The sequence below is a fragment of the Rattus norvegicus genome, chromosome X, assembly GCF_036323735.1.
Source record: "Rattus norvegicus strain BN/NHsdMcwi chromosome X, GRCr8, whole genome shotgun sequence".
In the NCBI taxonomy this organism is placed as follows: domain Eukaryota; kingdom Metazoa; phylum Chordata; class Mammalia; order Rodentia; family Muridae; genus Rattus; species Rattus norvegicus.
Window position 1 is genome coordinate 142,308,178 of NC_086039.1, and position 12,851 is coordinate 142,321,028.

Here is a 12,851-nt window from a genome sequence, read left to right on the forward strand (position 1 = left end):
TAATATCCAATATATACAAAGAACTCAAGAAGTTAGACTCAAGAGAATCAAACATCCCCATTAAAAAATGGGGTACAGAGCTATACAAAGAATTCTCAGCTGAAGTATATCGAATGGCTCAGAAGCACCTAAAGAAATGTTCAACATCCTTAGTCATCAGGGAAATGCAAATCAAACAACCAAGTTAAAAATCTCAGGTGACAGTAGACACTGGTGAAGATGTGCAGAAAGAGGAACTCTCCTTCATTGTTGGTAGGATTGCAAGCTGGTACAACCACTTTGCAAATCAGTCTGGAGGTTCCTCAGAAAATTGGACATAGTACTACCTGAGGACCTGGCTATACCACTCTTGGGCATATACCCAGAAAACGTTCTAACATATAACAGGGACACATGCTCTACCTCTTCATAGCAGCCCTATTTATAACAGTCAGAAGCTGGAAAGAACCCAGATGTCCCTCAACAGAGGAATGGATAGAGAAAATGTGATAGATTTACACAATGGAGTACTACTCAGCTATGAAAAATAGCATTCTGGGTGAGGTAACTGAGTCACAAAAAAAAAAAAAACAAACAAAAAAAAAACAAAAAAAACCACACAGACTATGCACTCACTGATAAGTGGATATTAGCCCAAAAGCTCAGGTTATGCAAGATACAATCCACAGACCACATGAAGCTCAAGAAGAAGGATGGGCAAAGTGTGGATGCTTCAGTCTTTAAATGGGGGGATACAAATATTCATAGGAGGAGATGTGGAGTCAAAGTATGGATTAGAGACTGAAGGATTTGCCTTTCAGAGCCTGCCCCACCTCAGGGTCCAGCCCATATACATATAGAGCCACCACACCCAGACAATATTGCTGATGCCAAGAAGTGCATGCTAACATGAGCCTGATATAGCTGTCTCCTGAGAAGCTGTGCCAGAGCCTGACAAATAGAGGCGAATGCTAGCAGCCAACCATTGACCTAAGAATGGGGTCTCCATCGGAGGAGTTAGAGAAAGGATTGAAGGAGCTGACGGGGCTTGCAACCCTTTAAGAACAACAATACCAGCCCACCAGAGCTCCCAGAGACTAAACCACTACCCAAAGAGTACACATGAATAGACCCATAGCTCCAGCTATTGGGCGCCAATGAAAGGAGAATCCCTTGGTCCTGCCAAGGCCGGAACCCCAGTGTAGGGGAATTTCAGGGTGAGGAGGCAGGAAGGGGTGTGGTTTGGGAGGGGGAACACCTGTATAGAATAGGGGGATGGGGGATGGGATGGGGGTTTATTGGCAGGAAACTGGGATTGGATATAACATTTGAAATGTAAATAAAAAATATCCAATAAAAAAGAATATCCAACAACTAAAAAAGCAACAAACAAAAAACCAAAATAGAATCCAAGCCACACAAATCAACACCTACCAATAACAAAAGAACCAAACGTACTTACAGAGGACTTACATAGAGCTCAGTAGTATAGTGTTTGCCAGCATTCATGAGGCCTCATTCCTAATCCTCAGCAACACAAAACAATGACTTTATAGAAAACTGATACCGTGACATATGCTTTTACTCCTAGTTGATGAGGTGGCTGGGGCAGATGGATCATTTGGTTCTAGAAGTACTATGTAGCCTTTTTCTCTCATCCCATATTACTGGCAATGATTTTAGTGCACTGCTGTCTACACGATTCTTAATGAAGGGGGAAGGTACACCTGAGTACCTTCACGTAATTTCATCAGGATGATACCTAGGTATTTTTCATTCCAGGACTGATATACGCATCAGGCCATATCATGGTAGCCTATTTTGTGAATAGATGACAAGTTATGCTTATATAAATATGAGTTGTAAATTTGGGGTTATAGTGTCTTATTCTAGCTATAATACACCAATTCTTTGTGTAAATGGAAATCATCACAACCCATTCCAAGTTTTGGTACTAGGTAGGAAGATTCTGCCATACTCATTACCTAAAGTGTGGAGCTGGCTTTATATAGCGATTGAAAGACTTTAGAAAATATGATAGACAGTGTATAGATTTCCTTGTTGAGATCGTTGGTATAAAGCTGGATGTTTCTGAAACATCTCAGCGAAGAGGGCAATTTCACCCACTAATAGTACACTTCAGCTTAGGAGGCTTTTCAGGCACTTTAGGATGAAATAATTTGAAGTGATTATCTGTTCTGAGTCTACCACCACTCATGCACAGAATTATTATAATCAGCCTCCACAGATGGAATGATGATCTTATTAGGTATTCGCCCTCTCCACAAAAGGATGGTTGCAAACATGTACCTGAGCCCTCTTGCAGTACCTACAAAATTCCTGTTTGGTAAAACTTGTTTTGCTTTCAAATAATTACATTTAGCACAAAGAAAATAATAGTTTTCTTTTCTACATTTGATTCTAGGCACTATACAGTGTAAAGGCTGGATATACATTCCCTGGGAGTATAGTGAGGTCAGGTGCTATGCCATAGAACATTGCTTGGTTGTTGTTGTTGTTGTTGTTGTCTTTCCTTCTCAAACTATGACCAGCGTCCAATTTAGGAGATTCCCTAGAGCCACTTTAAAACAAAGCAAATGTATAGTCTCTCCAATGAGATTCAAGGACTGACCCAAAGCTTCAGGTCTACCTCTCTACTGCTGTGCTAATAGGTACTCCGTGAAAATAGGACTCTATAATCAGCTCTGTACATAATACATTTTTCAGTTATGCAGAGTTCCTTACCCTGGAGCTCTGCAGTATGGAATGGACTCAAGCACTTTTAATCCAAGGAGGGAAGCATGCATCTACAGTACAATGTAGGGACTGGGAAGAGATTCAAAACCTCAGTCCTACTGTAAATTATAACCACCGGAGTTTAGCTACAGCAGGCTTCAACTCCCTGGCAATCCTGATAGTGTGTGAAAGTCAGATAAGCAACAGTGCTCTCAGTCTTTTGTTTCACCACAGAACCTTTTTATTGATGTATTTTTTAAATTTTCATGAAGCATATGGTAGGGCCAATATGTTTGCCATGAAGAATGTATAAATATATATGCAGTTGAACCTGGGTAGCACCACCACTACTAATAGAGAGTTTTGAATTCTTTGTTTACTTTAATAAAAATAAGCTATTCAAAACAACTCCAAGCAGATATAGGTAGGTGGACTGCAGTGAGCTCCAGGCCAACCCAGTCTACTACAATGAATTCCAGGTCAGATATGGCTATATAGTAAGACTTTGTCTCAACAAAACAAAATAGCTCATAGTCAACCTTTCTGAGAGTTCAAGTTTCCTTCTGGGCATTTTTTTTTGGTTCTTTTTTTTTTCGGAGCTGGGGACCGAACCCAGGGCCTTGCGCTTCCTAGGCAAGCGCTCTGCCACTGAGCCAAATCCCCAACCCCCCTTCTGGGCATTTTGACCCTTGTGTACTCGCACGGCTTTCCTGACCCAATGAGGTGCTGATATGTTTATGACCAGTAGATGTATGTCCCTGAATAATGAACAAAATAAGGCCAGCAACCTAAACAGTCAAAAAGAAACCTGAAGAGCTTGGACAAAGGGAAGTAAGCAGAGGGAGCAAAGTGAGTCTACTGGTGTTGGTATCTTGAGTTCAAGATAGATGAGTAGTCTTACCTCCTTCAGATGGAGCTGGGCTGGGACCAGAGAGTAGATTTTGCTAAATTTGCCACAAGGATATTAGAAATCAATGCCAATATCTCCCTGCGAAAAGTGTGCCATGGTTAGTATGTTATATTTGCTTTGAAACAAAGCCTTTTGTTTGTTTTGCTCCATTCTTGCCATGTTGAGTACTCCAGTCTTCCTTGTCAGACCCAAACAGCTCTGGGCAGCTAGATACAAAGCAAGCACAGGGAAGAATGCTTACATTTTCCTTACAATCTCTGAGATGGAAAGGACTTTAGCTATTTAGTTTTTTTTTCCTCTACAGAGGAGTGAAATGAGCCAAGGGAAGGGGAAAACAATAAATGCAAAACATATCGCCAGCTCAGAGATCCTCCTTCAGGTTGATTGCTGAATAACAAAGGAGGATTCTTGAGTGCTTAACCCAAAAGCTGAGGACAAAGGACACAGTTTAACAGTGTTCACATGAACATAAACTGGAGCTTATGTGAAGTCAGTAACCTTATACATGAAATTTAGGGATTAAGTCCAGCTTCTAATATCATTGATGGCACATAATGTATAATAAATTCACACTGAAGTTTTTTTTTCTTTGAATGAATATAAAGAGTTTATTCGGTGCGTATTTGGGTATACAACAACAAATATTAAACAACTTTTTTTTAACTTTTTATGCACAGGGCAGAAAACTGCCTGTACATGCTATGTTCACTTTTGGAACACAGAGTTTAACAATTATTAATGCACAAATCTTACATATCATGCAACTCTATGCCAAGATTCCAACTTTCTTCCATGCAACAGATATGAAGATCTAAATGGAAACCTAGCTAAGTCTTAAACACTTTTCCAGTAGCAAGTATAATATATGTTGTTTAGGGGGAACCAGTCTTAACATTGTCTTGTACACAATGTTCACGTGCCAAATCCAATGACAGAAGGACTTTTACATGTACAGATGAGACATTTCTTATTTAAACAACACGAGAAAGACAATGCCACTGTTCCACAGTTCCTGTCTTTACACAAGAAGCCACAACAATAGATTAACGTGATACACGAATGGAATTAAGAGAAATCTACACTTGAGGATAATCTTGTTTCAACTTATCTTACTGACTGGGGTTGACGATACAACTCAATTTCTACGCACAAAGTACAGCACAAGAACTTGACCAGAATGCTACAGTTCTAATTGACAACAGAAAAAGGAGAGAGAGGAAGAGGGACAGTAGGAAGGAGAGGGAGAAAGAGGAAAAACCTTAAGAACGCCGTTACTCTGAGTCTCAGATGCCAATTCAGATTCAACCCTGACCTCGGTTGATTTGGATTAAGTGATAGAGTCAATAGAACCATTAATTTTCAGAAACCATAAAGTTGCACTATATGAAAGTAAAGAGTACATTTGAATCAAGCAGAGATAGAAAACACGAAGCCAAGAAAACAGCACAGTTCACAGAATTTGTTTGCCCCTACAAAACATTTAAGCAGTTAACTTTGTTGTTTTGTTTTGTTTTGTTTTGTTAATAATTACTGTGGTCTTTTACATTTTCTTAGTTGGGAAGCAAATTGACCAGCATTCGTGCTGTTAAATATTTTTGCTCTGTTATCTATTCACAAAGTATAGGTGAGATCATGAGAAAATTTGGCAGTCCTTCTTCCAGGTTTAGTTCATTGATAATGCTTGGCATTCTTTTTGCACAAGCTTAATCTAAATTATGGGGCTTTAGTACGGATGATAACAAGGTATAATGGCAGATAGAATAGGGAACTCTGCCTGTGTGTTTGGTAAACCTCACTGATAAGTCTGAACTTTTGGATGAAGGACTGTTAGAAGAATTCAACAGCACCTGGAGGTAAGGTTCTGTTATAGAGCCCTCGTTTTGCCCTCACTGGCTACGTTGATTCATTGTGGCTCATGGATTTGCCTCCATTCAGTACACCAGAGACGCTTCTGCTCTTGGTCGGGGTCCCACTTCCGGATCGGGAGAACTCCGTGAGATCATGCAGAGAGGGCTCCTTGTACATGGCCACTGAAAAGCACAGAGATGGTGTAAAAGAGCTTTAAAGGGGCACACCAATGTATTGTATATTCAAAATTTCTATAACAGATCCTAGGTATTTTCACTTTAAAACTTCTAAGTCCAGGAAGCAAAGTTCATATTTGTTATCTCAACGTAGACATTTTACAGTGAATACATTTTAAAACAATATCTTAAACACAATAAACAACTTTTATTTATCAAAAGATTTAGTTTTGATAACTGAAAAGAAACTTATACCAAAAAGACCAAAATATTTCTTTTGCTTACTAACACAAACATAATAAGTACTTGGCAGAGTGGATGGGACTAGATTAAGTGAATTCTTGTTCTCATTTAGTCCCCTGTAAGGGATTTTAATGCCCAACTTCTATCACAATATTATGTGCAAGGATTAATGAAAACACATTTCATAAAGCTCTCAGATGTTTAAATATAATTTATGAAAGTTTAATATTAATAGTTTACACGTTTTAAAGCATTGACTTTCACCATACTTTAAAATAAAACTCTAAAGGTATTAGCAAGAGTCTAGTATAATAAATGGTAACAATTATTACAGTTGCGCTATAAATCACAGCACTTGCATATACTGGCAGAACACAATGTGCTAAATGTTAAGTTCAGCATATATATCACTACATTTTGTCCTTGTAAGAATGCTATATCTATATGATATAAAAACTCATTTAAAAATTTAACATAGGGTCTGACTGTAGCCTACACTGTTCTGGTAACACTAGGTAGACCAGATTGCCTCTACAGCCTCTCTTGTGCTAACCTGTTAAGTGTTGGGATAACAGTCAAGAACCACCAACCTAGTGAGTATTCTTATATTGAACTGATGATCATGAGGCACAGGTAAGTAAGCAACATTTCAAGATCATTTGGTTAACAATAGAGCATGGCAGCAAATAACTAGAATTCTGGCATTTTGGAGGCTGAGGGGTGATGACAAAGATTTTAAAGCCAGCTGTAACTAGAAATCTACATAGGTGAAGAATCTATCACAAACAACCAAACCAAACACACACACACAATCCACCCATGCAGTTAGGGAACAATGAAGCTGGAGCTTGAACTTGGGTGTTCTGGCTCTAGAAAATGAGCAGTAAAACAGTGTGACACTTATTTTCACATGTGTGCACATGTAGGTAAGGGTAAGTCTCTACTGTAATCTTAGGTAGGAAATCTCCTTTTTTATTTGCACTTTCTGTTTCATGTCTATGCTGCCTGCCCTCTAATATTTCCAACTTTATGTTAATAACTCTTCTGGCTAGTTTTATGTCTATCATTTTACCTGATACAAACTAGTATTTTTTGCGAAAAGGAGATCTCAATTAAGAAAATGCCCTGACAGGATTGGACTGTAGGCTAACATTTTCTTGATTGATTTGGGATGGTCCAGCTCACTGTGTGTTGGGTGTCAGCACTGAGTTGCTGCTCCTGGGTGCTATAAGAAAGCAGACTGAACAAGCCAGTGAGCAGCAGTGTTCATCCCTGGTGTGTGATTTAGTTCTTGCATCTGGGTTTCTGCCCTGACTTCCTTTGTTGATAAACTGTGATGTGAAAGTAAAAGCAAAATAAACTCTTTCCTCCCCAACTTGTTTATGGTAATGGGGTTTTATCACAACAATAGTAACTCTGACTAAAACAAAAATTAGTACCAGGTCATTGGGTATTTCTGTGACAGACCTGAGCATGTGGAAGAACTTTGGAATTTGTGCTGGAAAAGCAACTGAGAATTCAGAGCTTAGTGACACGTTATGGGAACAAATTTATATTTACACACACACACACACACACACACACACACACACACACACACACACACGCCTAAAATCAATGCATGTGATGGAGATGTGGCTTTTGAAGTTTCAGAGGGAGCTTTTAGAGTACCTTGAAGACTTCGTGGGGTCACTTGATATTTTGAATTAATATCTACCAAAGTTAAACTTTTGCTCTGTTGGGATAATGTCATCTGGGACTAAAGAATCTGATGCAGTTAAGAAGATAGTAGAATCACCGAGGCAACATCTTCTGGGAAGGGTTTCCTTAGGGTCAACACTGAGAACTATGGTCCAGTGGTGGCCAAGGCGGTACCTTTTGCTGGCAGCCAAAATAGATGTGTGTTTCCCAGGTGTTAGCAGTTTTAAAGGCATGAAGGACTCATAAAGAGCAGCTAAAGCTTTGCAGTATAAGAGGCAAGGAGAGGACACTGGTGAATATATATCCTCAGTAGAAGTTGAAGGCCCAAGGCTGTAGGGATGGTTGACAATAGACTGGTAGCATGTGTGGGGTAAGAGTCCCTGAAAAGAGGAGTCCAAGAGAGGCTACTGATAAAGGTGCAGTGCTGGTAGAGAACAGATCCCCACATTTTGGAGATGGGATGACCACCAAGGATTGGTTTGATGTGGCTATCCTATGGTTATTCTTTGTTATAGCTAGAAAGTATGTGATTTTTTTTTGAAACATTTTATTGAGAAGACTTTGGAATATTAGACTTTAGGTATTCCAACTTGAACTTTGAACTTGAAAAAGATGTTGGATATTGTGAAGAGACTGAACTCTTAAAATGTTTAAAATTTTAAAGACTATGAGACTTTTTGAAGTTAGAATGCTTTATACTATGGTACTAATATCAACATACCATCTTGGGAACAAATGAGAAAGGAAAGGTTCTAGTAGAATAGTGATGTGTTTGTGTATCTAGGTGATAAGGAGTCAATTGTGGTGGCTAGTTTTATGTCAATTAGACAAAAGGTAGAATCATTTTAGGAGAAAGGACTTCAGGTAAGAAAATGTTCCCAATATTCTGGATGTGGATAAGCCTGTGGGGCATTTCCTTGATTGATGATTGATATGGGAGAGTCCAGCCTACTGTGGGCAGTATCATTCATGGCTGATGGTTCTGGGTTCTAAAAGAAAGAAGGTTGGGCAACGAGTAAGATGTACTCCTTCATGGCCTCTGCATCAGCTTCTGACTTATAGCATTCCTGTCCTGAATTCCTGAGATGAGGGATTTTGATGTGGTAGTATACAATAAACACTTCCCCAATTTTCCTTCCCCAAGTTGTCTTAGGTTATGGTGTTTTATCACAGCCAAAGAAACCCCAAGACAATAGTATCCTTTCTCCTTTTTTCTCTATTAATCTGAAACAAACAAACATACAAACAAACAAACAAACAACTGTGAATGTAAGTTCTTAGAACTATATTAACCAAGGAGTTTTCCTATAAAGGTTATATTCCAACTATAGATTGTTGTCTTTATGCAGGTAAGGGCTGGGGAAGGGCCTGTGATTGGGCAATACGAAAGGGGGCGGGGACAGAGTTTTGGTAAGGGGAGAGAGAGGAGAAAGAGAGAGGAACCAAGATGGAGGCAGAGAAGGACAACCCAGATCCGTGTGGCCTTAAATGGCCACAGGTAATTATAAATATTTCTTAAGGGATGGCTTTTTATAGGACAATTTATCTTATCTAGGTGCATGGTTTATATCAGTATCAACTGGTTGTGATTTTGTTGTGTTGGGTGTTTTGTGGTTTGAGAATTTAACATATAAATCTGGTTACTACATTATAAGCTTATTGAGTTTTGATTTCAGTGGGTTTGTGGGGTTGATACTATAACCATTAGGGCGGTTGCTGAGAATGTGAGCAGAGTTTGGTGGCAGAGAGCTGGAGCTATGGCCGCAGCTGAGACCAGAGAATGGCTAGAAGTAGTGTGGCATGGTGCCACAGAACTGGCTGCCTCTGAGATGATTATATCCCACTAATGCCATATGGCTCGATGATGCCAGCTAGTGAGGGTTTGTGGGTAATTTTATCATTTACCACAACACCCAACCTCCATGGTTAACTTCTATAACCATTTTGGTATACTTTTGGGTTCTTACTAGGGGATAAAATGAGAGTGGATGCTACTCTCAACGACTGAATGTTTACATGATTTTTATAGCTTTGTCTTGATGGTTTTTAGTACTGTGAAATGCACAAAAATTTAAGGATATATGTTCTAATATGGAAGGATTACATTTCACATTCAAAAGCATGAAAATAAATTATTTAAATTAGTTTTTGTACTAGAATCCATTGTTTTTCTAATTTACCTTTCAGTGGTTTGGGCAGAAAATGTGCTGCAGGCTTGTTCTTCTTGACATGGTTGCCTTTCATGATCTCTCCTTCTTTGTTCAGACCCAGATACCACCCTCGGCCGGACTGCTGCTGACGGTAGATCATTGATGAGTATGTCACATAATAATTTTCAAACACTGATTCTTTGAATTTGCACTCAGGTGTGAAATGTTCCTGCAGTAAGTAAATAAACAGCAAAAAGTCAATATTATACAGGTGTGAATTTCACATAGAATAGTTAGAATATGCACTTCAGGAGGTTAGGACATATTTGGATAAAGCTTGTATGAAGAGTATTCTATTTGAATAGGATAAGTTATTATCATTGGGAATCAAAGGCAATTCATATTATATTTTAAGAGAAAAATTCTGCTGATTAGTGATTGGCTTTCTTTGAAGTAGGTAATGGGAAGGTATAGGACTCATAAGTATATGCTGCTGGATTAATTCAAGAATAAATGAATGGAAAGATAAAGCACTCATATGGATCTTCATTTTTGTCAATAACAAAGAAAATGAACATTTGGTTTTGCATTTACTTTTTATATTATTATTATTATTGTTATTGTTATTATTATTATTATTATTAGTGTGTGTATGTGAGTGTGTGTGTGTGTGTGTGTGTGTGATGTATATGTGCATATGTGCGTGGCTCATATGTGGAAGTCAGAGAACATCCATGTGGAGGTGTTGTCTCCTTTCATTTGTATTGTATTTAGGCTCCTGAGATTGAATTTAGGTCTCTGGGCTTTGTATGATGTATGCCTTACCGGCGGAGTCTTTTCTCCAGCCATATGAGTACTTTTCATGGATTTTTTTGGTTATCATATATTATGGTTGCTAGTTGCTTGAGGTTTAAAGCAGGGTTACAATGCAGTTTACCTAGATTTCTACAATAATTCTAAAATGATTCCACGCTATCTTTTACCATAAGGTAAACCAAATTGATATTTTTCAAGTCATTGTACCTTAATTAAAAATAGAATTTACCTCTAACCGCAGTATTTCCTTAAAGTATCAATTACAAGCAAACAATATGGTAAACACGAATTTACAATAATTCTACAAACACAAGAGAATAACCCAGAGTACTTTGAACCCTGGAGTGTGATTTTCTTGACTTGGACTTAGCTATGCTTTCTTTAGAATGGGCCATTCAAATGAAAGTCTGCTATCCAACATAGACTGCTTCAAGAACAAAACCTAGTCATCTTTTAGCCTGTGTGAGTGAACACACACTGACATAGAATAAACATACATTAAAGTGGCCATTAATGAGCGGGACAAAACAAAGACCAGACTTTAATCTGTAAGTAATTCATGGAGTAGTGGAGGGAGAAGGCACTTGGAGGAGAGATATGAAAGATAATGTTATAAGATATTTTTTGAATTTGCTGAGATGTTATCAGGAATAACAGTTGATGATTTTGCCCGGTTTTAAAAGCTCCATTGTGCATATTTTCTAGGCCACTGGTCTTCTTTACACAGTTATCTCTACGGTTCTTCCCTCTTCCATTTTCATATTTAATATCATTCTCAGCATACACACCAGCTGAGCAGCAACATCTGAAGCAATTTGAAAGTTACTTTAGCCAAGGAGGAACACATTTCTCAGCATTTCTTTGAAAAGAAAGCATGCAGGCAAGTTTTTCTTTTTTATTAAACCCTACCACATTCAACAATATGCCAGATGCCCCCATTTGCTCTGCAGAGCACATTTGGCCAGAGGATCTTTGGGGCTTATTTTTATTTAGTGTGGATACGCACCATAGATCTCCCAGGAGTCACACAAATTCAACCTACTAAAGCATAAATGTACTTCTGGGGCAACTGTCACATGGCAGAAACTTAAAAGAGTTCTATTTATGGGTTGTGAAAATTTCTCCTTGTGGGGTTTTCTCAACACAGAGAAAGCCAAAGTATGTCTACAAAGACATTTGATGAAAAAAAATCTCCACATTTTCTCTAGGGATGAGGAAAATTTCTAGAGTTCTTTGTGAATTAAATCATCACTTGGATAGAGTATTCATCCTTAGAAAGTAGGTTTTCTTTTCATAAAAAGTCAGAAATCATTTGCAAGTAAATCTGGTTAATCATCCAGTTGATTAAGTTAGATGATGCTGTTCAACCATACGAACAATATATTCCTGACTGGAGAATGAGTGGATGGGATCAATGTGTATTCTAAGCCAGCTTCCAAAAGAACGCTATGTGTAACATCTTGCGTGATAGCATGTATTTACTAACTTCATATACATTTTTAGATGGTCAATTATGTACGTGAATGATACTTAAAAATTCATAGGCGATTAATGAATCCCATGAATTTATGGCTAGAGCATGACTCGCTATCTATCTATCTATCTATCTATCTATCTATCTATCTATCTATCTATCTACACACACATATACACACACTGTCATGAGTATGGAAAGTGAATCCCAAAAACATATTGTTTGAGAAGAGAAGAGGAAGTCAGATTTAATTCTAACAAGGGCACTGAGGATATTCTCATTGACAGAAGAGATCATTTTATTTGAGTCTGAAGGATGGGGAAGATTGCGACACAGGAAAAAGAAAAGAAAAAGAAAAGAAAAGAATAGCTGAAGCACAGGTCAACACTTAATCTACCTCCTACTTATCCCTTCATTGTTCATTTAGTATCTGGAATTTACCAAGTTTCAGTTGCTCACAATTAAACCCAGGGATATTTACATTCATCCCTGTGCTCTCTGTGTCATAATCCCATGGCCTTCATCTTTGATACTTATAGCCAGTGCTCTAGTGTGTGCCTTTACTATTTGAATAATCCCCTAATTGGTCTTCCTTGTTCTCCTGATGTTTACTTTCCTAAAGTAAGGTTCTCTTCCTCATGAACTCTTACCGACTTCACCTTGCTTATAAAATATGCAAACAATGACTGGATGTTTCCTTTAAAATCCTCCACTAATCAGTCATTCCTATTTTTCAGTCCTCCACCACTGAACCATGCGTGCCTTTCTGAATGTCATTTGTTAGTTTAGTAACTACCCTTCTCTTTCTATGTCTGCTA

The 12,851-nt window shown here is 38.3% G+C and overlaps 1 protein-coding gene across 7 annotated transcripts in view; it reads right to left on the reverse strand.

Annotated features, from left to right (window-relative positions):
- Positions 1 to 4,203: 4,203 nt before the first annotated feature.
- Fgf13 (fibroblast growth factor 13) overlaps positions 4,204 to 12,851 on the reverse strand; it is a 526,201-nt gene continuing 517,553 nt past the window's right edge. For 6 of the 7 annotated variants that reach the window (XM_017602169.3, XM_017602168.3, XM_063280343.1 and 3 more), the window contains 2 exons: positions 9,774 to 9,972; positions 4,204 to 5,655 (listed from right to left, as the gene is read on the reverse strand). In XM_017602169.3, coding sequence (XP_017457658.1) covers positions 5,519 to 5,655; positions 9,774 to 9,972 — 336 coding nt within the window. In that variant the 3' untranslated portion in view covers positions 4,204 to 5,518. The remainder of the gene's footprint in view (positions 5,656 to 9,773; positions 9,973 to 12,851) is intronic. The other variant, NM_053428.2, reaches the window with a different exon arrangement.